Source organism: Vigna radiata, unplaced genomic scaffold (genome assembly GCF_000741045.1).
Source record: "Vigna radiata var. radiata cultivar VC1973A unplaced genomic scaffold, Vradiata_ver6 scaffold_252, whole genome shotgun sequence".
NCBI lineage: Eukaryota > Viridiplantae > Streptophyta > Magnoliopsida > Fabales > Fabaceae > Vigna > Vigna radiata.
This window is the reverse complement of record NW_014544137.1, coordinates 223,486-251,326: the sequence shown is the minus strand read 5'-3', so window position 1 is coordinate 251,326 and position 27,841 is coordinate 223,486. Positions and strand designations below refer to the sequence as shown.

At 37.7% G+C, this 27,841-nt stretch overlaps 2 protein-coding genes and 1 long non-coding RNA gene across 4 annotated transcripts; 2 read left to right on the top strand and 1 right to left on the bottom strand.

Annotated features, from left to right (window-relative positions):
- The first annotated feature begins 6,955 nt into the window (after window positions 1–6,955).
- On the top strand, window positions 6,956–7,504 carry LOC106755354. Its single transcript, XM_014637497.1, has 2 exons — window positions 6,956–7,097; window positions 7,194–7,504. Exons 1-2 carry the CDS (start codon window positions 6,956–6,958, stop codon window positions 7,502–7,504), a joined length of 453 nt encoding a protein of 150 aa, XP_014492983.1.
- Window positions 7,505–18,288: 10,784 nt separating this feature from the next.
- Window positions 18,289–19,917, bottom strand: LOC106755361. Its single transcript, XR_001375390.2, has 3 exons — window positions 19,456–19,917; window positions 19,085–19,135; window positions 18,289–18,984 (listed from the first exon to the last, which is right to left on the bottom strand). It is a non-coding gene; the product is annotated as an uncharacterized LOC106755361 (long non-coding RNA).
- A 2,114-nt stretch (window positions 19,918–22,031) lies between these two features.
- LOC106755352 (LRR receptor-like serine/threonine-protein kinase GSO1) lies at window positions 22,032–26,648 on the top strand. Of its 2 annotated transcripts, none has more exons than XM_022778266.1 (10): window positions 22,032–22,340; window positions 22,435–22,572; window positions 22,661–22,819; window positions 22,902–23,051; window positions 23,138–23,215; window positions 23,313–23,468; window positions 23,654–23,728; window positions 23,889–24,038; window positions 24,124–24,270; window positions 24,411–26,648. In XM_022778266.1, the coding sequence occupies exons 2-10, from the start codon at window positions 22,476–22,478 to the stop codon at window positions 26,558–26,560; spliced, it is 3,162 nt and encodes a 1,053-aa protein (XP_022633987.1). In that variant the 5' UTR covers window positions 22,032–22,340; window positions 22,435–22,475; the 3' UTR covers window positions 26,561–26,648. The 2 variants fall into 2 exon arrangements, with proteins under 2 accessions (XP_022633987.1, XP_014492982.2); XM_014637496.2 differs by having other exon boundaries at window positions 23,883–24,038.
- The last annotated feature ends 1,193 nt before the right edge of the window (window positions 26,649–27,841 follow it).

The following is a 27,841-nucleotide window of genomic DNA, read 5'->3' as shown; positions in this document are numbered from 1 at the left end:
GAAACAATTTGAAGGTTGGTGTTGGTGAGAAAACCGAAAATGGAGTGGAGACGGAAGAGAGAAGGTGTAATTAATTTTTTACCCGATTTGGCCAAGCACACATGGAGCTACTTTTGACTAAGGGAACATTTCCTCTTTAAGTTTTGTCTTAATCCTTGTTTTGACCGAGAATGGCTAAGGGAATGGAGTTGTTTGTGGTTTGTTTTCTTTGGGTTTTGCTTACTTGGCACATTGGAAGTAGCATTTGAGGTTGAATCCTTTTACCCTTTGGTTTGGAAGCAATTTCTCTTTGTAGCCCTTTGCATTGTTCACGTGATTTATGAGCCTTGGTGTGTGGAACCATAATTTTTGCTGCATGCAAGGAGTGGTGGACAGTTTTAGGTGATGTGGAAGGCATATGTTTGTTGTCTTGAAGTATGGGGCACATGGATAAGAAGTCAACACACATTGCATGTTCATTTAAAGAAGAAAAGTCAAAATTGAAATTGGACCTTGGTGGGCTAGGAGCTCATGGCCCAAGGGGGGTTTCTCAAGCTATTTGCACCTTTTAATTTCAATTGGTAGATGAATATTGGTCACATAATTGATAAATGAAAAGGCATGTTTAATTATCTCTTTGTTTTGCATTAATTTGCATAGTAGGATTAGTTGCATTTGATTCCTCTAATTTTAGGACTATATTGAACAGAAAAATAAAATGGGGACCATTTCGAATATTCGTAACCAAAACTGGGACCAAAAAAGGTATTTTACCTAGTTTTAATTGTGTTTAGATAATTGTTTGTTGAAATGTTGGGTTTAGCACTTTATTTTACCTTGATGTTTTCTAACTTACACAGTTGAGTTTAATGTCCATTCATTTTAATTTAGTATTCGTATTCACAAAAACATTTTTCAAACCCCTCCCCCCTTTTTGTGTTAGACTTGACTCTGAACCACAGCTGGTCCTTGAGAGACGACCTAGGGGTCATTCCCTAGCATTATACTGCATTTCTAAATTGCAATCAAATTTGTATGGGCCGCGACACCCATCAGCAAACCTGCCACATCATAGGCAAGAACCTCCATTTCAGGGGTGGCAAATGTCCCTAACCAAATCCTGTTAGGTTTTCTAGGCTCACGGATTTCAAAAACCCATTTTCCACTACTCCTACGCCTCCGCAGTACACAGGGTGGCACCCTCTGTTACCGTTAGAGGCTTCGGTGCTTGATGCAGCATATGGTGGTACTGTTGCTGGAACGCATGGTGGTAATGTGATGTAAAATGGTTGGAGAAATTGGTGTGCTGTAAGGGATATCTCAGGTGAAAGTGGAAGAACTTGGATGGTGGCAATTGACGGGAGCCATTTATTGGGGTTAGAATTGCAATGGCTGAAGAAGGATATTATATTATTAAAAATAAATGTTACAACATTACAATTAAAAATATTATAAAATTCATTTTATTATAATAAAATTTTTGTACAATATTAAAATTAATTTTAATAATAATTTTTAATTTTTACTCTATAAATATTTTTACTATTAAATATATCATTAACAATTATTATTTTATACTATTTTAATAATTAGGGACATTTTGGTAATCCTCAATTTTTATCAATTAAACTAATTTTTTAAATCTGTCACATCAATCCAATCCTACACTAATTCTCACAAAATTTACCCTTAAATCCACTCTCAATTACCCACAAATCCACTCAAAAAAACAACAAAAAAATTACCCTCAAATCCATTCAAATCATCTCCCCCAAATCATCTCCTTCAAATCTTACCAAACGAACACACCCTAAAAGCCATCAAATGTATTAAAAGAAAGTAGTTGTGACCGTGAGTAACTTCTCCCTAGACATCACATGTGTGCCGAATGGTACACCTACATCTACCTAGGCCATCATTTCAAAAGATAAAAAATAAAATAGAAGATACTCCAAGGTTTCCCTCCTAGCCGAAATGTGCACACCAACTACCATCAAATCAAACACTGTGTGTCTTATACAAAGCAAAACACATCAGCTCCTACTAAAAGAAAATGAAAAAATGCGTTTCCTAGTTGAAATCAACGTGAATCTCCTAGAGAATCAGCACCTACTACTTTCAATAAATCGGTAAATGAAGGGAAACATATAGCTATTAGAAGATCCCATCAATCCACATAAAAGCAAAGAAAAAAAAAGATTAAATTTGCATCAAGGCCGATACTTTGCATTGATTGAAAAGAGAGAAACCAACTCTCCCAAGCTTGATTCACGTTCCAGCAAAGAGAAGTAATACAAGGCTCCATAAATAAAATGAAAAAAATAAGTGCTTCTTCCTTTCTTTCCAGCGTTGCACACCACCATAAAAGAAAAAAATCCCTTTCACTCATCCAATACCCATTATTGAGACCATGTTCCTAGCTTCTCCAAAAACAACGTCCCAGCACATTCTCCTCCAATAAAAAATGACGGCTGCCTTGGTTTCCTAGGACCATGTGTCCTAAAATTGGGTGAGGTCCACCCTAAAAATAAAAACCTAGGTTGTCAAGTGTCCTACAATTTTATTTGGGCCCCTCATAATTTTTTTAACAATGGCCCAATGTGCAAGAGTTTGTCCAAAAAGTTTAAACAATTAAAATTACAATAGAACTAAAATTTAAAATGTCTAATTTGAGAGTCTTGAATTTATTTGGTGTCCTCCAAATGTCCCAAATTGTGTTTCCAAAATTTTCCCTGAAAATAATAATGCAAATAATTAGCTCAGAAAATTCAAATTAATTAAAATTAGAATTTCTGGTCAAATTAAGCATAATTAGGAAAAACGGGAAAATACCGGATAATGAAGCACAATTCTCTGATTAATTTTGGTACAACTAAGTGAAATCAATAAAATATCGACTCATCACGCGCTGACCACCGCGTTGAGACTTGGCCCCTTCGTTGACTACCTCTACGAGGAGGAACCCAGTCAATGGATGAACTACAAAACAAACTAGCGGGCTTTATTCGAATTGAAGAGGATCGAGCCTATAGGGGAAGGTAGGGAGATGAAGCAGCACCGTCGGTTAAAAAAGGACGAGAGAGGAGGGGTGAGAAGAGGTCGTTCGAAGGAGAAGAAAGGGGGGTGGACGACGAGATATTGATACCCATAAGACTCCGCAGTACATCCATCATACACCACCGTAGAACACTCCCAGGGTAAGAGTAATGGAGGAAGCATTAAGGGTTGATTTATTGACTGTGACCCGATCGTCGACACCTCGAAGAGCTGATGAAAGCAAGCACTGTCGGTATCACCAAAATTCGGGGCACACTACTGAAGATTGCATTACCCTAAAGGATAAGCTAGAAAGCCTCGTTCAGGCGGGCCACTTAAGGGAGTTTGTACAACGAGGAAGTCATCCCTCTCGGGGAAATGACCCTTATCAGGGAAAGCGGCTGCCAACCGAGCGGCGAAATCTACCCCTAGCCGAACAGCGTGATAGGGGCAAAAGTAGGGAAAGATCGTTGAGGGGAGTTATAAACACGATTTCTAGAGGATTCGCCGGTGGAGGACCATCTTCTGCGGCGCAAAAATGACACTTGAGAAACTTGCATAATGTCAATCGAGCCGAGGTGGCGCGCAAGTCCATGCCGCCAATAACATTTTCAGACGAGGATTTCCACGCACCTGATCCTAACCTGGATGGTTCCATGGTAAAAACGGCTATCATTGCTCAGTATAGCGTGGGCAAGGTTTTGGTAGATCAGGGAAGCTCGACGAATATTTTGTACTGGAAGACTTTTCAACAAATGGATATAGAGGATGACCTAATCATGCCTTTCCACGAGCAGATATTGGGGTTTGCAGGAGAACGGGTGGATACGCGAGGCTATGTGGATTTGAGAATGAGTTTAGGGACGAAAAGAAGTGCTAAGGAGCTTCAGGTGCGGTTTTTACTAGTAGGAGCCGACACTTCTTACAATGTGATACTTGGTCGCCCTTGCTTGAACGCATTTAGGGCAATAGTATCTACCCCTCATTTAACGCTAAAGTATCCTTCAGATGATGGGAGGGTATGGGCGGTTAGGGTCAATCAAAAGATTGCCCGAGAATGTTATGCAGTTGGTTTAAAGGTAAAGCCTTTTACGACCAGAGCACAAGAAACTCATTCAGAAGTGGTAATGGTTGAACTGGACCCTAGAGAAAACATGGAGGATCGGGTGGAACCGATGGGAGAGGTTCAATCTTTGAGGGGGAAGGTCGGGTGACAATGGTAGGTCGAGGCTTGGGGAAGGGTCAGGTGACGCAGGTCGGGCAGTTGTTGATCAAGAACAAAGACTTATTTGCATGGACAGCGACAGACATGCTCGGAATCCACCCTGATGTGATTTCTCATAAACTGTCTATATTTAGGGATGCTCGACCGGTCTCAAAGAAAAGAGGAGGATGGGGGCCGAGAAGAGAAAGGTTGTAGATAAGGAGGTTCGCAAGCTGGTAGAAGTTGGCTTCATAAGGGAAATAAAGTACACCACTTGGTTGGCAAATGTGGTAATGGTGAAGAAATCCAATGGTAAGTCGAGGATGTGCACGGACTTTACGGATTTGAATAAATCTTGTCCAAAGGACACGTACCCGTTGTCGAGCATTGATGCATCGGTAGATGGGGTATCAGGATAGGAAGTGCTCAGTTTCTTGGACGTGTATTCGGGGTATAACCAAATCCCTATGTATTGTCCGGATAACGAGAAAACAACCTTTATAACCGAACGGGCGACCTATTGCTATGAGGCATGTCGTTCGGCTTGAAGAATGCAGGGGCTACATATCAAAGGTTGATGGGTAAAGTCTTCCAACAGCAGATCTGTAGGTGCATGGAGGTATATATGGACGACATGGTCATAAGAAGTCGGTCTTTGGAGGAGCATTGGAGGGACCTGGAGGAGGTGTTTGGGCAAGTGAGGAAGTTTGACACGTGTCTTAACCCGTCCAAATGTACCTTTGGGGTTCAGGCAGGGAAGTTCTTAGGCTTTATGTTGACTTCTCGGGGAATTGAAGCGAATCTCGATAAATGTAAAGCAGTGTTGGAGATGAGGAGTCCCCAAACGGTGAAAGAGGTCCAGAGGTTGGTGGGGCGCTTAATGTCGCTGTCCAGATTCATCCCTCATCTTGCCGAGCATATAAAGTCGAACTTGAAGACGATGAAGAAGACGACACAAAAGTGTTGGAATGAGCAGAGCGAGGAAGCTTTTAAAGAGGTAAAGGCGATCCTTCCTCGGCCTCCGGTCATGGGCCGACCGGAAGCAGGCCATGAATTGCAGATATTTTTAGCAGCATCTGATGGGGCTATTAGTGCAACATTGGTACAAGAAACCCCTCAATTCAAGTTGATATACTTTGTTAGTAGGAGCCTTAAGGATGCGAAGGCTCGATACCAACAACTAGAGAAAGTCGCACTATCTTTGCTTTATGCCGCTCGGCATCTCAGGCCTTATTTTTAGGGGCATCAGGTAGTGGTTCGCACCGATTACTCCATAGCCAAGATTTTGCAAAAGCCCGATCTAGCAGGCTGGATGATAGGATGGTCGATAGAGCTTTCGGAGTTCGGGTTGCGATATGAACCAAGGGGATCGGTCTGGGGTCACCATCTTGCAGACTTTGCGGTCGACTTACCAGGGGGCAAGAGGAGATGTTTTGTTGGCAGCTTTTTGTGGACGGGTCGTCTAATAAACGGGGCGGAGGAGCGGGTGTTGTCCTAGAAAGCCCGAACGATATGTTGATTGAACAGTCACTAGTATTTAACTTTAAGGTGAGTAATAATCAAGCGGAATATGAAACTCTGTTGGCCGGGATGGAGTTGGCGCGGGATTTAGGGGCGGAATCCTTAGAATGCCGAATTGATTCTCAGTTGATGGAAGGGCCAATGAATGATAGCTTCTGTTAATTAAGATTTAATACTGATAAAAATATTATCTTGAGGATTTAATGGACCCTCTTCATGTTCTATTATTTATATAGATAAAGAGTTGATACAATAGGGAGATGGAAGGTCAAGGAACTGTCCTAGACTGCTAGGTACAATGATTATAGATAACCCTACACATTACTCCCTACTTTAATCATACTGACTACCCTAACATAGGTAGACTTAATAATTATTTTACCATTAAGCTCATACATACAACTCTCACACTAACCAATAATTCTAACACTCCCCCTCAAGTTAGAGCATACAAATTGTATGAACCAAGCTTGGAATAGATAAACTCAATTTTGAAACAGATGATTTTTCTTCAAGAGTGTGAGGCAATGTGTTATCCCATGTCAACGAACAACTAACAGTAGCTTAAGAAACTTCAACTTCAAAAGTGGATGACAAAGAGAAGTGGTGGACAATGACAATCTGCAAGGACAAAATCCCTCATTATGTAAGGATGGGGCCTGTAGTGGCTAAATGCGACAACTGTAGGGACTGCCATATCTGAGACTGATGGGTAATGGGGCCTGTAGTGGCTGAAAGCTACAAATCTACAGGGACTACCATACTTATGTGACTTGAACTGCCATACTTAGCTTGCAGTTTTTCCATATCTGAGACTGATGGGTGATGGGACCTGTAGTGGCTGAAAGCTACAAATCTATAGGGAGTACCATACTTATGTGGCTTTAACAGTCATACTTAGCTTGCAGTGTATTGGAAACATACTCCCCCTCACTGTGAACAGTGGAAACAGTGAAATTGTTGACTGGAATTGGAAGTATCACAATTGCTCTGAGTAAACACACATAAATGAAGTCGACAAAAGAAATTGATGTCTTGCGGCGACAAACAACAAATCTACAAGTACTACACTACCCTGCAACGGCCTAAATTTTCTCTCCCTCACGATTGAACGACATAAACGTGAAGGTGGAAGAACAGATGAAGAACACTTCCTCTTTCTTTGACTTGGATAACCTAAAAGAGCATAAAGCAATCATCATCACCGTCGTGACCATGGCTTTGGTAGCAGAGGATGTCAAGAGCAGATCGGAGGTGTACCACGGGGAAGAAATCTGCCAAGTGAAGTCGAAAGAGCTACTCAAGGAAATCGCTCTCCCCAATGGTCTCTTGCCCCTCAAAGACATAGAAGAGTGCGGTTAAGACCGAGAAACCGGTTCCATCTGGATCAAACAGAAGAAGAGTTACACTCACAAGTTCAAAAAAATCGATAAACTTGTGTCGTACGCGCTAGAGGCTCATGTAGAAAAAGGAAAGATCTCCAAGCTCACCGGTGTGAAGACGAAGGAGATATTGCTCTGGATCACGCTCAGTGACATATACGTCGATGACCCTCTCATCGGCAAAATCACCTTTAAACCCCCCCGCTTGGCTATTTCGGTCTTTTCCTGTCTCCACCTTCGAGCTCAGAGAGAGGAAGGTCCAGCGAGACGATTGGCTGCGGCGCGGTGTGATTCCGACATCGATAGGGCGGCGCGTGAAGAATACACGTCCGAGCTCAGCTGGAGAAAGGTGGCGCGTGACGGCACGTGCGAAGGATTTTGATCCTGACTCCAGTGGGGTTGACCGTTGTTCAAGGAGGCGGTCCAGATCCGTTGGTCACCAATCGAAACTACGACGATGGCCGCGGCGGACGGTGGTTGCCAGCGGCGAACAGTGGCCGGCGATGGTTGGCAGTCGATTGGTTCGCGGCTGGCGACAGCTGGTTCTGTGGAGGCAGTTGCCTTTCAAGGGTTCACAGAAGGCTTTTGGTCTCTTTGATTTTGGGTGCAGATGAATGGAAGCCAATGAGAATGCTTGGGCATTAGAGAAGGACCCATTTTAATTTTACTGGGTCAAGGTCTAGAAGAACACCTTCTTTAGCTGTTATTATAGGAAACAAAGTGATACGCGGCGTCCCAACAGGCTGCATCCAGGTCCTATAACAAGACAGATGGCTCGACAACTACAGCAGGAACTTAACAAGCCAACACTAGAAGGTCAGATATTTTTCACATGTTTTGAATGGAAGCCAGGAGATCAAGATCAAGAGTCAAGATGGTCCAAGGAAGGAAAAAGCTAGAAGAATGTCATTCCCACATGTTTGGCACGACATATAGGCTATTATGAGTGTACACACATGAATCACGTGCCACTTAGAATAGAATTTATTTTTCACATGTCAAAATAAGGTTTCTAGAAGGGTGGCATGTTTAGCACATGGTTGCCAACGTGGATTGAGATCCACATTTCACGGATCTGATGGTTTGCATTGCCAAGGCCGAAGGGAGTTGTATAAAAACCCCAAGGCAACTTTTGTATGACACTTTTGGAAATTGAGAGATTAATTGCTGATGTATTTTCCAGCTTTTCTCCTCCGAGAGTCACTCAATTGTGCTTCTTTTCCTTCTCCTCTAGCTTCCTTCCTAGAGAGGGCTTTCTGAGCTAGCATCCCTACCACCATAAGCACTTCATTCATCAACTTCAACCATTATCCATAACCTCCGCTGCTACTAAATCAACTCCATACTCACTCAGATTTGCTGCTGCCACTCACACATTCGGTTTCCTCTCCAAATTCCTTTCCACCGACACTGTTCCATTGCCTGAGCTGATGGATCTGGACTATCTTCCAAGGCTGGACGTATCATTTGGTATTCAGAGCATGGTTCAAGAGGCAACCGTGAGCTAAGTCATTTTTTTTTCATTTTGTTTAACTGTCACAGACTTTGCTTCTTTGTTTGTAATTGATTCTGGTACTGTTCCATTCAGTTTCTTGCTCAATAGGTTTTGTTTATGTGTTTTCTTGTGTGCTAGCCTATCATTGAGTGTTGTTTCTTCATTTTATTCGGTCAATCCTTTGGTTAAGTCATTTTATTTTGAAAAATCAATTCTGTCATGTACTGTCATGTAAAAAAATTTGTTGCTGTTTTGTTCATCAATTTTGTTTTCTTTTGAAAACTGTGTGTTTTGCCATTGTTAAATCTGAATGAAGTTCAACAACTCTGCACAATTAAAGAGCAATGGCAATCGTAATGATGAGCTCAAGGCATAATTTGTGTTAAACAATTCAGATTTGTAGTTCAGAGTTTATGCAAGCGTTGTTTTACTCGTTGCAGTCATTCAAAGTGAATTTGCAATTATTTATTCTGTGCTAAGTGAGTTTTCTATATAATTCATGATATATACCATGTTAACATTGAACTGATGCTGTAAAAGGTTGGATAACATCATTAGAAATCTCACATGAGTCAGATCTGCAGTTGGCCGAACTGCACCTCTTTGCTTTTCAAATTTTTTTGTGTTTTCAATCTGGTTTAGTAGTAGATCATTGTTGGACATCTTTAAAACTGATTCCAAAGCTTTCTTCAAGTTTTAAATGATAAATATGGATGCAAAAGTTCATCCAAAGGTCATTTGGTTCATTGTAGCAAATTCTGGTTGGTTGAGTTGTGAAAAGTAAGCCAATTCTACTACATAATTGAGTTTCGAACAGTCCAATTCTGTATGGATTGAATTTAGCTTCAAAAGCTAGTGTCCACAAGTTTACTTTGGTCATTAAAACTTGGTTATGCAGAGAAATTACACTAAAAGCCAGTTTCTATAAATTTCACTAAACAAACCACCAGAATTAGCTTTCTTTGTTTAGTGCAAACTACATAATTTTGGCATTCAAAATCTGATTTGTGTGGTGCATTGAGATGCCATAAAAGTGTAGCAAGAGCTTGGTCAAAGTTTACTAAATATAACAAAACAGATTGTATAATCAAAAGAGATCGAAATTACAAAAAAAGAAAGAGCTGACTGACTAGTGCAGGAAAAAATTGGCAAAATTGTGCACCAAAATCTGTCTTCATTCAGGCATTTTCACAAACAGATTGGATAGAATTTCAATCGTTTCTAAATTCGATTCAATTGCAGTTTGATTTTGTTTCTTGCTTTGTTAATCTGTGTTAGAACCATTCCTAAGCTTCTCTTTGTCGTGCTAACATGTTTATATACCTTTTATTGCTTTAATTTCACTTGTTGGCATTCTTGCATACCACTTGTTTGATAAAAGGGTGAGTATTGCAGTCTGGTTCAGCAGCAGAGATTATATTTTCTGGTCACTAAATTCACTCACTGCTGGGTTGATTATGTACTGCTAGAGGTGCTTTCGTGGAAGGGTGGTTTGCTTCAGAAATTTCCTGTCTCGGTAGCATCTTAAGGAGTGGAGAAGTGATTAGAAGAACAAGGCAAAGTGACAAGAAATGGAGCTAGTATTGCTGTCATACTGCTGAAACTGCAGCAGAACTGTCCGAAGTTAATTTTCACTGCTGCAATGTTCCAAACTTCACTGCATTGAAAATGTGAGACTTGCATTTGGCACATTACACAGCCAGAAATTTCTTGAGAGAAGCTAGAGTTGCATTGTCAATTCCCTTCCTTGTTATCTTATCATCTTGTTACCTTGTTTAATTTTGTATTTGTTCATTTCTTTCTTGTATTTTAAAGGGTCATTTCAAGCAAGTGAAGGGGAAGAGCTCATAAGTGTTCTTCCCTCATTTGTTAACTTGACTTAAAGTCTCATAACCTAAAATCGGTAGGCAGTGAGTGTGTCTTAAATCCAAAGTCTAAGCCTCACCTAGGAGACCTCACCTTTACATTTCCATTTTCTTTAAGTCTTTCCATTTGTAATTTGTCTTTAATTTTGCGTTTAGGAAATTCGTTTAGAGTCCGGCATTAGAGTCCTAAATTCTTTGTTTACTTTGTTTTTGCTTTTCTTTTGAGTCTTCTTTTGTGATATTAGAAGTAATCTTGGAGTAACAACTACTAAGTCAGTAGCCTAGAACATTTTTGGCAAGGAAAAGGCTTGGTTCTTAAGCAACCCTAGTGGTTCACCTCCCTTACCTGGAATTTGTTCTTGGGTGAAACCTAAGTAAAGTTGAAACACAAGAAAACTTTTAGAATCACAAAATGTCAACAAATCAATCTCCAAGAGTTAGTGATTCTGAGGAACAAGTTACTCTCGAAGATATTTCAAGACAACTTAGAGAGCTAACTCAATGGAGAATTGACACTGAAAGAAAGATGGATTATGCTCAACAAGACAAGGAAAGACAAATCACCATAATTCAAGATGAGTTGAGAGTCATGAGAGATGAGCAAGGGAGAATGAGGGGAAGTAGAAGTGGAGATTCTCACCATGAGGTAGAGAATTTTAGAATGGGAGATTATGATGGGGACTATTCTTTTAGAAGACATAGGAGGGAAATTCAAGAACCTCCTCCCCCTAGAGAAGTCAATGTAAACTTGCCTCATTTTCATGGAAAAGATGATGTTGAAGCCTTTCTAGATTGGGAAATGAAGGTNGAGCAACTTTTTGCTTGCCACCAAGTAAGTGAAGAAAGAAAGGTTCCNCTAGCTACCNTTAGCTTTCAAGGGTATGCCATGTATTGGTGGACTGCCATAGTAGAAGAAAGAAGGCGTCACCAAAATCCTCCAATAAGATATTGGAATGACTTGATCACTGCCCTTAGAAGGAGACATATTCCTTCCTACTATCATAGGGAGCTTATGGACAAGCTCCAAAGACTCCAACAAAATTCTATGTCTGTAGAACAATATAGACAAAAGATGGAGTTGTATATGATAAGGGCAAGGATAGAAGAAACATATGAATTCACAATGGCTAGATTTTTGAGTGGGCTCAATTATGAAATTCAAGATAAGGTTGAACTTTTACCTTATATAGATTTGGATAGTCTTGTCCAAATGTGTATCAAGGTAGAACAACAAAATTTGAGAAAATCCTCTCACAAGAGAGCTCAAGTTCAACCTTTTGAAAGAAAGAGTTTTATAGAAAAAGAGCCATTTAAACCTCTAGCCAAAATTGTTGAGAAACCCAAACAAGAGTCCTCTTCAAACCATAGGACAAGTGAAATCAAATGTTTCAAGTGTCTAGGAAGGGGTCATGTGGTTGCTCAATGTCCTACTAAAAGAAACATTATTTTAAAAGGAAAGGACATTTATAGCAGTGAAAGTTACACCCCTACTAGTGAAAGTGAGGGCGAGACAGAAAAAGAAGAGGAAGTGTATGCTGATGATGGTCAACTTCTCATGGTGAGAAGGGTGCTTAGTAGTCAACCAAGTCTTGAACATCTATCACAAAGAGAGAACATCTTTCATACAAGATGCAAAATTCAAGAAAATCATTGTTCTCTCATTGTTGATAGTGGTTCTTGTTGCAATTTTTGTAGTACAAGATTGGTTGAGAAGTTGAAACTTGATGTGATACCCCATCCAAAACCTTACAAACTTCATTGGCTAAATGAAGATGGGGATATAATAGTCAAGAATCAAGTCAAGCTGACTTTTTCCATAGGGAACTTCAAAGATGAAGTTTTTTGTGATGTAATTCCCATGGAAGCTTGCCATGTGTTATTGGGGAGACCATGGCAATTTGATCATAATACTATACACCATGGTCTAACCAATACAATTACAGTGCATCAAAAGGATAAGAAGTTTATGCTTCATCCTTTGACTCCTGCCCAGGTGGCTCAAGATCAAGCACAAATGAAATCCACAAGGGATCAAGAAAAGGAACAAAATAGAAAAAAAGGATCAAAACAAAAGAAAGAGGGTTGTGAGTCTAGTGTTCCTTCCAAGGTTACTCAACATGAAGTCCTTTTAAACAAAAAGACTTTAATCAATACACTTCAAGTTGAGCAACCTTCATACCTCCTTCTTTGTCAAGGAANACTCACATGCACATCTAGTGATTCTAAGACTTCTACTATATCTCTTCCAATACAAAAACTTTTGAAGGAATTTAATGATCTATTTCCCAAAGAAATCCCAATTGGGCTTCCACCTATAAGAGGAATAGAACATCAAATTGATTTCATTCCAGGGGCAACTCTTCCTAATAGGTCTGCCTATAGGACTAACCCCCAAGAAACAAAAGAGATTGAGTCACAAGTTCAAGAGTTGCTAGATAAAGGATTGGTTCAAAAGAGTCTAAGTCCATGTGTTGTACTTGTGTTGTTGGTACCAAAGAAGGATGGAAAGTGGCGCATGTGTTATGATTGTAGGGCTATCAACAACATCACAATAAAATATAAACATCCCATCCCTAGACTTGATGATATGTTGGATGAATTACATGGGGCTCAAATTTTTTCAAAAATATATCTTAAGAGTAGATATCATCAAATTCGAATTAAAGAAGGAGATGAATGGAAAACTGCTTTTAAGACTAAGTTTGGATTGTATGAGTGGCTAGTGATGCCTTTTGGTCTTACAAATGCTCCAAGTACATTCATGAGACTTATGAATCATGTTCTAAGGAATTGCATTGGGAAGTTTGTAGTTGTTTATTTTGATGACATTTTGGTCTATAGTCAAGATTTGCACAATCATGAAAAACAAATGAGAGTTGTTTTAACAATTCTTAGAACCAACAAATTGTTTGCAAATCTTAACAAATGCACTTTTTGTGTTAATAGCGTCATTTTCCTAAAATTTGTGGTCAATAAAAAAGGGGTTCATGTTGACCCTAAGAAAATAAAGGCTATTCAAGATTGGCCTCCTCCAAAGAATGTAGGAGAAGTTAGGAGTTTTCATGGATTCGCAAGTTTTTATAGAAGATTTGTGCCTAACTTCTCTAGTCTAGCTTCACCTCTCAATGAGTTGGTGAAAAAGGATGTTACATTTATTTGGGGAGACAAGCAACAAAAGACTTTTGAGCTACTCAAAGAAAAGCTCACCCAAGCACCCATTCTAGCTCTTCCTAACTTTTCAAAAACTTTTGAGTTAGAATGTGATGCTTCAGGACATGGAATAGGTGCAGTATTATTACAAGAAGGAGACCCCATTGCCTACTTTAGTGAAAAACTTCATGGGGCTTCTTGTAACTATCCTACCTATGATAAGGAACTTTATGCTCTTGTGCAGGCTCCTCAAACTTGGGAACATTACCTTATTTCCAAGGAGTTTATCATTCAGAGTGATCATGAATCACTCAAATATTTGAAGAGTCAACACAAGTTGCAAAAGAGGCATGCTAAGTGGTTAGAATTCATTGAACAATTCTCTTATGTTATCAAATACAAGAAAGGAAAATCCAATGTGGTATCGGATGCCTTATCAAGGAAAATTAATCTTTTAGCCACATTAGGAGCTCAAATTCTTGGGTTTGATAACATCATTGAATTGTATTCACAAGATCTTGAATTTTCTCATATGTATGAGGAATGTCTCAACAAATCTCAAGGCGGTTTTTATGTGAGAGAGGGGTACCTTTTTAAAGAGGGAAAAATTTGTATTCCTCAAGGATCACATAGGAAACTCCTTGTCAAGGAGACACATGAGGGAGGATTAATGGGACATTTTGGGGTAGAAAAAACTCTTGGCATGTTAAAGGAAAAATTCTTTTGGCCTCACATGAGAAAGGATGTTCAAAGGCATTGTTTTAAGTGTATCACTTGTTTGGAATCAAAATCTAAATCAATGCCTCATGGACTTTACACTCCTTTGCATGTTGCTTCCACCCCTTGGGAAGAAATCAGTATGGATTTTGTATTAGGACTTCTTAAGACTGTTAGGGGTTTTGATTATATATTTGTGGTAGTGGACAGATTTAGCAAAATGGCTCATTTTATACCTTGCCACAAAATAGATGATGCAAGCAACATTGCAAAGCTATCCTTTAGAGATGTGGTGAAACTTCATGGTCTACCTAAAGTCATCATTTCGGATAGAGATACTAAATTTCTTAGTCACTTTTGGAGAACCTTATGGTCTCGATTAGGGACTAAGTTATCTTTTTCTACTACTTGCTATCCTCAAACAGATGGTCAAACTGAAGTAGTAAATAGATCTCTTTCTACATTATTAAGGTAGTCCTCAAGGGAAATGACAAATCTTGGGATGATTATCTTCCTCATGTAGAGTTCGCCTACAATAGAGTAGTTCATGGAACTACTAAAATTTCTCCTTTTGAAGTTGTTTATGGATTCAACCCTTTGACTCCTATGGATTTAATACCTCTTCCAACTTCTGTTGACTTTTTTCATCAAGAAGGGGTATCCAAATCTAAGTTTATCAAAGAATTACATCAAAGGGTAAGAGTTCAAATTCAACAACAAAATGAGAAATATGCCAAGAAACACAATAAGGGTAAAAAAGAGTTAATCTTCAATGAAGGTGATCTAGTTTGGATTCATCTTAGAAAGGAAAGGTTTCCTCAAATAAGAAAATCCAAACTTAATCCTCGAGGAGATGGACCTTTTAGAGTTGTGCGGAAGATAAATGACAATGCTTATCAAATCGATCTTCCGCCAGAGTATGGAGTCCATTCTACCTTTAATATATCTAACCTTAGACCTTTTGCAGGCTATGATTTTGAGGAAGAGAATGTCTCTCTGATTTGAGGAAAAATCCTTCTCAAGAGGGAGGAGATGATATGCGGGGTCCTAGCAGGATGCATCCAGGTCCTATAACAAGACAGATGGCTCGGCAACTACAGTAGGAACTTAACAAGCCAACACTAGAAGGTGAGATATTTTTCACATGTTTTGAATGGAAGCCAGGAGATCAAGATCAAGAGTCAAGATGGTCCAAGGAAGGAAAAGGCTAGAAGAATGTCATTCCCACATGTTTGGCACGGCATATAGCCTATTATGAGTGTACACACATGAATCACGTGCTACTTAGGATAAAATTTATTTTTCACATGTCAAAATAAGGTTTCTAGAAGGGTGGCATGTTTAGCACATGGCTGCCAACGTGGATTGAGATCCACATTTCACGGATCTGATGGTTTGCATTGCCAAGGCCGGAGGGAGTTGTATAAAAACCCCAAGGCAGCTTTTGTATGACACTTTTGGAAATTGAGAGATTAATTGCTGATGCATTTTCCAGCTTTTCTCCTCTGAGAGTCACTCACTTGTGCTTCTTTTCCTTCTCCTCTAGCTTCCTTCCTAGAGAGGGCTTTCTGAGCTAGCATTCCTGCCACCATAAGCACTTCATTTATCAACTTCAACCATTATCCATAACCTCCGCTGCTACTAAATCAACTCCATACTCACTCAGATCTGTTGCTGCCACTCACACATTCGGTTTCCTCTCCAAATGCCTTTCCACCGACACTGTTCCATTGCCTGAGCTCATGGATCTGGACTATCTTCCAAGGCTGGACGTATCACAAAGTGTTGGTGATATTGGAGAAAGGCTAAGTCAGACAGTAGAAGCCTCATCTTCTGGCTGAGAAAGACACAAGTCTTAGAAACTGAATTGGCTAATGCAACGACTGGACTGCCCACTAAAATACAAAGACTGAAAGACTAAAGTGTTAGGAGGCCATCGGCGGCCATAACGGCCGGCCGCTGGCGAACAGTAAAGACAACCGGTACAGGATCAAAGAACCAGCTCTGGTACCATGTTAATTAAGGGATTAATGGACCCTCTTCATGTTCTATTATTTATATAGATAAAGAGTTGATACAATAGGGAGATGGAAGGTCAAGGAACTGTCCTAGAATGCTAGGTACAATGATTATAAATAACCCTACACACTGCTCCCTACTTTAATCTTACTGACTACCCTAACATAGGTAGACTTAATAATTATTTTACCATTAAGCTCATACACACAACTCTCATACTAACCAATAATTCTAACAGCTTCCAAATTAGGATAATCATCTGTTCCAATATTTTCATAAAGCAAAGCGGTTAGAAACGTGTTTCAAGAACTTTCGGTTGAGGCATGTTCCCCGATCGGAAAATAGCCGGACGGATGTATTGTCTAAGTTGGCCAGCAGGAATGTGAAAGGGGGTTTGTCTTCGGTAATAAGGCAAGTGTTAACAAAACCAACGGTCGAATGCTTTAATGTGACTAATTCCGCGGGGCAAAAGGATTGGAAAGATGTGATCGTCCGACTGATTCGGGAGCAAGATGAAGGAGCAACTCTTAGTGCAGAAGATGCAACGCAGATAGCCCGGTATTGCTTGGTAGGGGACAATTACCGAAGGGGTTATGTAACACCACTGTTGAAATGTTTGGTGGAAACCGAAGCAAAGTATCTAATGAGAGAGTACATGAAGGAATCTGTGGGAGACATACCGGAGGGCGAGCCCTCAGGGCGAGAGTATTAAGGGTGGGATTTTTCTGGCCAACACTTGAGAAAGACTGTATGACATTCACGCAGAAGTGCAAGGCCTGCCAGAAGTATGGAAATGTTTTCCATGGACCGGCCACTGAATTGCAGGGTATTCTGTCCCCTTGGCCATTTGCCTAATGGGGAATGGATATTGTTGGACCATTCCCGACCGGTCGGTCACATATGAAGTTCTTGTTGGTTGTGGTCGATTATTTCACTAAGTGGGTAGAGGCCGAACCGTTAGCTAAGATTTCAACTACTCAGATTCAAAAGTTTGTATGGAAGATAGTCTGCAGGTTCGGTTTACCCAAGGCGATCATCACTAATAACGGTCGACAGTTTGTAGATAAGAAACTCGTTTTTTATAGAGAATTGGGAATTACACCTGTTACAAGCTCAGTAGAGCACCCGTAAACGAACGGCCAAGCCGAAGCAACGAATAAAATCATTGTCCAGGAACTAAAGAAGAGGTTGGGGGAGGCAAAGGGGGCATGGGTGGATGAGTTACCTCAAGTATTATGGGGGTATCGTTGTTCTCCGCATGGAGCGACGGAAGAATCACCGTTCAACTTAACCTATGGGACGGATGCCATGTTATTGGTTGAGGTGGAAGAAGCAACCCTGCGAAGACGGATGGATGATCTAACTATGAATGATGAGGGATTGAGGAGCAACTTGGATGTCTTGCAGGAGAGAAGGGAGGTAACAGTCGTACGGGCCGAGGCACAAAAAAACTCGTCAGTATAATGCAAAGGTTCGACCCAAGCAGCTGCTAGAGGGAGATCTTGTTTGGTGGAAAGCAGCAAAGGTCCAGAAGGAAACAACCCATGGGAAGCTAATTGCAAACTGGGAGGAGTCGTTCAGAGTGCGAGAAAGCTTGAACAATAGGACGTATTGACTGGAGTATTTGGATGGGAAACCGATCCCGAATACTTGGAACAGGTATTGAATGCCTTTTATGTTTTCTAAATATTGAATGCATTTCCGTTTTCATTTAATATCTTATTTATAAAGTATTAAAGAATAGTATAGCATTACCAGACCTTTATTAAGTTGATATCATTCCATGAAAGATAAAAAGTAGCTGATTATGTAACGAGGAAAAATGCAGCTGATATGTAGTACAAAAATGAAATATCATTGTGTAAATTGAAGTTATATTATATCATATATATTACATACATACTGGGGAAGAAAAAACCATAGTTAAAATATTCATCGTATTGGAGGGTGAATTGACTCACGAGGAATACAATAATAAGAAGAGATTAAATAGGTCACATAACTATAAGCCTCCAATGAGGCATACCATTAAACAACACCAAAAAATAATCCAAAAATTATAATACCAAAAGATTAATAGCATAGAACATACTTCTTCACTCCCAAAAATACCCAATAGTATTAGCAGCAAAGCAGGCTGTGATGACAGAGCAAGCAAATTACCTTAAGTATTCTAACCGAGAAACGCTCTTCTTCATTAGCCGCTGCTTCATTTCTTTGCAGTACATAAGCCCAATAGTTTCAACATCCTTACAGTCATCAACTTGGAGACATGACACACCAGATTGTTCAGAAAGTTTATCAGCAAAAATACTACCCTTCTCTTTTAAAACATCCTTGTGAACACTTAACTTCACACAAAAACCCTGCTTTCCAAGGAGAAGAAGCTTAATGTCACAAGTTCCAGGTTAACCAAACTCAATAGCCACTTTTTTTGGCATAGATTCAAGTTTGGGTCTAGGTGCTCTCTGTGCAGGCACAGAAGGGCTATGTGGAGGTCTTTCTGGATCACCATTACATTGTTGAGCATCAGAAACCACCAACCTTGATGTGGCAGGCCCTGCTTTTCTCTCACTCACCGAGACTTCCTTTGAACTGGACATATAATTCATAATTCTATTGAACAGAACCAAATTAGTTAGGTTTCATGAATCATAAGAATTAAACAAACAGTGAACTATCCTTTTAGTCACCAAAGGTGGCATGTTCTTCTCACCTTATATATTTGATTTTTACTTTACTCTTTATTTCTTGTTTTTCCAAGCCACTGCAAAGTGCATCAATGTGCCCCCATCAGTTCCACAAACACACAACTTTCTTTACCCAGTTTATATATTAATTACATGATTTTACACATCTCGAATGAATCAAAATGATTGTGTTTTCTTATCCTGGCATATGTTTTATATCTGTCATATAATATGAAGTTTCAAGCACACAAAATCAGAAAGAGGAGAACAAGGTTCTTCGCATAAGAAACAAAACAAACGATACAAGAGAAAAACATATGTATATATATACATATAACCCACAAATTTGACCTAGTGGTCGGATAGAAGTACTTTACACAAACTTATAGTTTCAAACCTTATACTGCATATCAAAAGAACATGAAGATTGAAAAGATAAGATGAACATATTTGAGTTTGAGAGGTTGGAGACGGAAGTGATAAAATCGCACACAGCAGAGTCCTCGCTGCCTCGACGCCTCACCGCCCCGACCTCGCCGCCTCGACCTTGCTGCCTCGACCTCGACGCTCAGCCCAAGCAGGAAAAGTCACTCCATGAACACGAAGCAGGGGCAGATTGTGGTGCGAGAAAAGGGTTTGGGGGAAATTTGATGAATGTAACGGGGAGAGACGCTCTACGAACACGAAGCAGGTGAAGATTGTGGTGCGGGAGAGGCGTTTGGGGAAATTTTGATGAAGGCAACCGGGAGGTAAGAAGAGAATTAAGGCATATTTAAGAAATTAGAAGAAGGAACTAAGGCGCCGGAGGGGAGGGAACAATAATATTAAGAGATTACTCCCCGAAAAGTTTTTCTTAAAAAAAAAAACATATATGCAGATATTCGAGGTTTTTAAAACTCTCGAAAAATAACCTATTTTTGTAGTGAATCCCTGATTTATGAATATTAGTAAAATCTATTTTTTAACCTATATTAATCAAACGAATTTAATAATATATATTATATGAATTTGTCAATATATTTATTATGTGATTGTACACATATTAGATTAATAAATTTATATACTAAGTTATATTTTTAATGGGTTTTTTTTTATATATTTATATATATATATATATATATATATATATTTAGAAAAGAAGAAAGAATGAAATATTATATTTCTTATTCAAATGATAAAGAGAAAATACCAATTAATATATATAATTATTTAGAGCAATATAGAAAAATAATATAAATAAAAAAATATATGAACATAAATGAATAGATATGAATAGAGAATAAAATAATTTCAATATCCCCTCAAGTTGCAGCATATATATCCATAATGCACAACTTGAACAACAAAGATTGAAATTGTGTTGGATGCAAAGCTTTAATGAGAATGCCAACGGCACAACCACCAGGCACCAAATTCACCAGTGTCTTGATTAGAAAACAATAAGTCAAAGAAAAAGAAGAATTCAAGAACACAAGATTAAGTAAGAGAAGATTCAAGAAGAAGAAGAAAATTCAAGAATAAGAAGATTCACTAAAAAGAAAGAAGAATTCAAGAAAAAGATTCAAGAAGATGAAGAATAAGAAAAATTCAAGAAGAATTAAAAGAATTTATCAAGAATAGTTCAAGAAGATGATTAAAGATTTAAGAAAAAGAATTGAAAAAGATGCTCCACAAAAAGAAAGATTTAAGAAGAATTCAAGAAGAAAAAGATCAAATAAAAAAATTCAAGAAAAAAGAAGATTCAAGAAGACAAGAAAGAAGAATTCAAGAAGAAAAAAAATCCAATAAAAAAGAAGAGATTTTTAGGGGCTTAAGTCAAGACACTGGTGAACCGAGGGGTGGAGGTTTGGTGCATCAAAGGTTGTAAAAGAAACTTTTAGGGGCTGCCGGCGGCCGACAGACAACAAAGACAGTGGAAGCGGGTCAGACAAGTTCTAATAGCATGTTAGAAGTGGGTTTTAGGCCTAACTCAACCCCACAAAACCGGCTTGTAAGGTGAGGTCTGCACCTCACTTATATATTATAAATTGACCTTATCTCTAGTCGATGTGGGACTTCTAACACATCCCCTTCACGCCGAGGTATAGACATCTCGTGCGTGATAGTAAAAATTGGGTGATCCAATATTGGCCCGACAACGGGTGGAATAGAAACATAAATATCCACTTAAAAATCGCTAGGATAGGCTCTGAACATGACTCTGATACCATGTTAGAAAAGAAGAAAGAATGAAATATTGTATTTCTTATTCAAATGATAAAAAGAAAGTACAATTGATATATATATATATATATATATATATATATATAACTTTATATTTTTAGAGAATTTACTTTATATTTTTTCTTCGATATATTTTTACGAAGTATTATTTATATTTTTACTATCGATAAATTTGTAAATCATTTTCATACTGATTCTAACCTAATTATAAATTTAAAATTTTTTACTATTTTTTCTCAACCTTTGAGTTATAAACTCGTGTCTAATGATTGTCAGTGCCCTGTATTTTTAGGCACTGGATTGATTCTTTCACACAATTTTAGACACGATTTGATCATTTTGCAATTTTAAGGTTCAGAGTTTATGAGGACTCATTGGAAGAAAGAGAAAATGAAAACTCAGTGGAGGAGACTCGTTGAAGGAAGATTCAAAACAAGAATGAGAAAACTTTTGAGCAATGATTCTAAGATAAATATTTTATTTCCAGAAAAGTCCAGAATTGCATTGCAGTGATCGCAGAAGGCAAGTTCTTCCACGAAATTACGAGGAAGGTATTGTATATGGTATAGTGCTTGCAGTAGTCATCACGGCCTTTGGGTTGACCTCAAGTCATCCTTATTACCGTGGTCGCCACCAACTTTGACTCAGCCATAAACTAGTATACTTTAATTGGTCCTTTCTTATTTAAACGCCCAAATCTTTTGTTACAAAATATGAAAATGAAAATGAAGAACTTTGGTGTGACTTTATTGATTTTTGTTTTGGTGGAAGTGATATGGTGCGAAGGGTATTGGAAGGAAGAGCGAGAAGCTCTTTGGGGTCTAAATTCCCGTTTTGGCTTCCCTTTGTCTTGGCAGTGGGAAGGCAGAGATTGTTGTGAATGGGAAGGAGTGGAGTGCAACTCCTCCACAGGGAGAGTCACCAATCTTGATCTGTCGGGAGTATCCTACTTTTCATCAGATAACCATTTAAGTTACGCTGATCTTGTTGTCTTCAATGATTTGAAGATTCTCAACCTCAGCTTTAATGCTTTAACGTTAGATTGTGCGGACAGTGAAGGTTATTCTCCTACACATTCTAATTCTTGATCACTATTTACTCGCTGAAAGTGAAACATGAATAATTATTTTCATTTAATTTTAATACATTGCAGGGTTGGAAAATCTGGAAGTTCTTGACTTGACTAACGGCGTCATGAATGATTTCTCTGACATTCTAGTTTGTTTGAAGGGCTTTCCATCTCTCAAGGCTCTATATCTAAGATTCAACGGGTTCCATGCAACATTCAGCGGTGAGGATATGTATTCTTATGATGATGTGATAAGCATCTCTATAATTACTATGATGACTGACATTATGACATATGTGTATGCCTTTAGATTTTGAAACTCTGTCATCGAAGTTGCATAGATTAGAAGTCCTTGACGTAAGTAAGAACTCTTTGACTAATGAGATGTTGCCATCTCTCGGGGGATTCACATCTCTGAAGGAACTCTATTTGTCTGACACTGGATTGGACTCAGATATGCATATTCAAGGTGGAATAATTTTCCCATTTCATTTGTAGGGTTAATAGCTTTAGGATAAAATATACGTATGTCATGTCACTTTACCTTGCAGGTTTATGCTCTATGTTGAAGAATCTTGAGGTCTTTGACTTGTCTGGCAACAACTTGAGTGACAGTGATATTGCATCTGCTCTTAGTGGACTTTCATCTCTAAAGTCTTTAAATTTAGGATACACTCAATTGACTCCAAGATCAATTCTTAGTATGTCACACTTCTTATATTTCAAATCTTCATCTTGCTTATTGGTTGAAAATGCATGGGAATGTAATGAGTATGTATATTACTAGATATATCAAAGATACGGTCTCTGGAGATTCTTGACATAGAAGGGAACGAGTTGAATGAGACGATCTTGTGGCGTTTAGGTTAGTTATCCTTATTCTTTACTTTATCAAAGTAGACTCCACTCAATGAAAATATGCATGTTCCTTATTTATTTAGTGTCAATTTTGTTTATATCAGAGAAGGATGGATTTAGGTGGCCAACCAATTTACAAGTCCTAAGACTGGGTTCAAACAGTTTCTCCAATGAATTTCTTTCATCTCTAAGTGGGCTTCAACGTCTCAAATCCCTTGATTTAAGAGTGAATCAATTAAGAGGATCGGTCAATATAACTGGTCAGTATAGTGAACTTGATGTATTCTACTTGTTCATCACTTTGTTAATCACTTCTCATAATAGGTTTTTTATGGTGGTTCGTACTTAGACTGTAGAACAGAAATTATTATTGCATGAGAAGAAAGAGTTGTACTATTATTCTATGAATGACTGTAACATTCTATTCGGTATTTGTCTCTTACAGGATTATCGGCTTTAACCAGTTTGGAGATTCTTGATCTAAGTAGTAACCTAATTAACAGTTTTGTTGTCCACCAAGGTATTTAAAGCAATTGATATAAAAAAAGTCTTTATCGATTGTCTTTAGAATACAATTTGAATCCAGTTGTAAAGCATGCTATTTATTTCTTTACTCTGTATAGCTGTTGTATTTTCTGTGTCATGTTTTGCCAAATATTATTTCCTTGTTTTAGTTTCAGGCTCAAAGAGTCTAAGCAAATTGGATGTGCTTACTTTAGATTACAATATGATAAATGGAAGCAACTTGAGGGAATCACTACAACCGTTCTCATCCATTAGAGTGCTTTCTATGAATGGGAATGAGATTATTGGAACAATCACTGCAGGAGGTAGATATAATTTCTATTTTACTCCAAACTAAATTACTTTCTTTGTTATATTAACGTTCATATAAATTCTTTTTCTATTGTGTAGATTTTCGTGATTTAAGTAAGCTTGAACACTTAGCACTCGACAATAATGACCTTGACAATGAGTTTTTCAAAGGTATCGGGGAATTGACTTCTTTGAGAGTTTTGTCTGCTTTTCAGTGTGGAATAAATGGTACCCTTCCTCCTGCTGGTAATTCGACTTATCATTATATTTTTTTAGATTTCCTTTCCATAGCTAATCATCACACATTTATTCTACACCTTTTTTTTATATGAAAATTTATATCCTTTACATCTTGGCTCCATAAGGTTTTTATTTTCTTTTTTCAGATTGGTTTAAGCTGAAAAATCTCGAAGAATTAGATCTAAGTCAAAACCAATTTGTGGGATCACTTCCTTCATCTTTCTTAAACATGACCTCTCTTCGAAAGTTGAAACTGTCACAAAATCAATTAAGTGGACAATTTGGTTCTAATATAGCTAGCCTTACATCACTTGAATATTTTGATTTCAGAGAAAACCAATTCGAGGTTCCTATTTCTTTTACACCATTTGCCAATCATTCAAACCTTAAGTTCATATATGGTGAAGGCAACAGAGTCATATTGGACTTACAACCTAGTCTACAGACTTGGATTCCAAAATTTCAATTAAAAGTACTTAGTTTGTCTTCAACGACAAATGTTGATTCTATTCCGCTCCCAAAGTTTCTTCTACATCAAAGAAACTTGACAAGTTTGGATTTGACTAGTTGTAGACTGGAAGGAGTGTTTCCTCACTGGTTGTTTGAAAACAACATAAAATTGACAGAGCTTCTTGTTAGAAATTGCTCTTTCACAGGTGTTCTACGGTTACCATCACATCCCCTTACTAACATGAGGAGAATTGATGTATCTGACAATAGCATAACCGGCCAAATCCCCAGTAACAATATCAGTTCAATTTTACCAAATTTGCAATTTCTAAACTTGTCTAGAAACCACATCCAAGGTTCGATTCCTATTGAGTTTGGGCAAATGAGCTTAATGGATACTTTGGATCTTTCAGATAATCATTTATCAGGAGAGATTCCAAAGAACATATCTAGAGATGAGTCACGACTGAAAATATTGAAACTTTCACACAATAGGCTAGATGGACCCATATTTCCATCTTTACAATACTTGGAACAATTGTATTTAGATGACAATAGCCTTTATGGTAGCATACCCAATAGCTTTCTTAACTCATCTCTCCAACTCTTGAATCTAAGCTATAATAATTTAGTGGGGAAACTACCAAGTGTGATAGGAAATTTTTCATACTTGGCTATGCTTTCATTATCCAATAATCATCTTCAAGGGTCTATTCCGACAAGGCTAGTGGAACTTGAACATTTATCATATCTGGATATCTCAAACAACAATTTGACGGGTTATGTACCATCTTTTGTCAATGCTTCTCTGGAATACATTCATTTGAGCAACAACAGATTAAGTGGTTTACCCAGTAGAATGTTCAATGAAAGATCTTCCTTAATAATTCTAGACCTTAGCTACAATGAAGTAGTCGGGAGCATTCAAGATATGATGGAAGACCTTGCTGATACAAGGTTGAATATACTCATTTTGAAAGGTAACCGCTTTACAGGGCATTTACCAGAGCAGATATGCCAATTGGAGGGTTTGAGTATATTAGATCTTTCTTATAACAATTTTTTTGGTCCAATACCCAATTGCTTGGGTAAAATGCCTTTCGAGAATGACCCTCGCGAGTTAAGGTATGCATTTGATGGCTTTCTTCATGCAATAAATAGCAATACAAGAACTATGACGCCGAACATAAACGAGAAAGCAATCTTCACTACGAAGAAAAGATCCTACACATATACAGCGAGCATCCTTGCTTATATGTCCGGAATTGATTTATCCAAAAATAAACTAAACGGAAGTATTCCATCCGAGCTTGGAAACTTGACAAGAATTCGAGCATTGAATTTTTCTCACAATGATTTGATTGGACAAATTCCAGCTTCATTTTCCAAATTAGTACAAATAGAGAGTTTGGATCTTTCTTTCAACATGTTGAGTGGTCAAATTCCTCCTCAACTAAATCAGTTGAACTCTCTTGCTGTATTTAGTGTTGCGCATAACAACTTATCAGGTGATACACCCGAGCGAAAAGGCCAATTTATTACCTTTGATGAAAGTAGCTATGAAGGAAATTCTCTTCTTTGTGGACCTCCATTGCTAAAAAGTTGTCATCCTTATTTACAATCACCAACCGTTTCTTCAAATGATAACAGTCTGATTGACATGGTTGCTTTTTATGTAAGTTTTGTTGTGGCTTTCACATCAGTATTGTTTGTAATTGTTGCAACTCTCTGCATTAATCCTTATTGGAGGAGAGCCTGGTTTTCCTATATGGAACTTATAATCTTAAGTTTTTATTACTTTATGCAAGATAGTTGGAGGAGGTTTTCAAATTCTGAAAATATGTAATATAGTTTTTCTTGTATGACTTATATTGTCGTGTTGTTTGGTAAGATTGATTCAATCATGAGTTTCTTATTTATATGGAATTCAGTTTCTTTTTGCAATCAAATGATAATGTTTCTATTCAAAGATCATTATTTTATTTTTTATTATTTTATGTTGAAGTTCTAGTTCTGGCTCCATGTGGATTGATACATTAACAAAGAGTTAGCGTTGATGTAGGAAACAATTAAGTTCTACAATTAAATGGTATAAGGGTTGATTGCATAACTCAATTTACTTTGTCCTCAGTTTTATTTTCCTATTCCCAAACAGGAATGACTTTTTAAATTATACTATCTCGTTTTGCTTCTTTAAGTCTGCTTTTAGGAATTATTTATATAAGTTGCATGTTGCTGAACATGAGTGGAGTAAAACTTTGGGGAATTGGAGCAAGAGAGAAGAAAAGAGATCATATTTATATATTAACATCAAAATATTTTATGAAAACAAAGGTAAACTAAGAAGAGAATTTAGAACGAGCTAATAGAGTTAATGAATAAGAAGAAGAAAACTCTACATACTGAGTTTTTCAAATAAAGGCAGGATTTTTAAAATATAGATTGTGATAGTTACTCAGTATAGATATTTATGACTATTAGAAAAGAAAAAATAGATATAAAATTAAAAAAAATTACAATAACATAAAAGGAAAGATGTAATAGATTAGGTATGTCATTCAGTAGTGTTAACACCCAATTTGGTCCGGGTGACAAAAATATATTATTTTTATTTTATCTTGCTTCTTTTTATCATTTTGTTTTCGTTATATTATCTAATTTTTATTTTTATTTATTTTTATTTTATTTTACTTATTTATCTTTATTCGTTTTCATTTTTATATTAGTAATATATTTTAATTCTTTTTTTACTTTTTATTTTCCTTTTTGATTATTTAGAGTTATTTATTTTGTTTTGCGTTAGTTTTCTTTTTGTCTTTACTTTAATTTTTATGAGAAAAGAAAATTTTTATAAGAAAAGAAAAGAAAAAAAAGGAAAGAAGAGATTTTCGTTTTTAATTTTTTTTCCTCTTCCTATTATTTTTGCTCTCTACTTTGTTTTGTCTTTATTTGTTTCTTTTCTGTTATATTATTTTATTTTCATTTTGTTTTATTTCAGTTTACTTTTTTTTACTCTATTTTCGCTTTATTTTATTTTTCCTTGTTTTTTGTTTATTTTTATAAATTTCACTGATGGAAGAGTAGCTCCGAGAAGTTGACATTGAACGCGCAATGCGAGCTTAGGCGC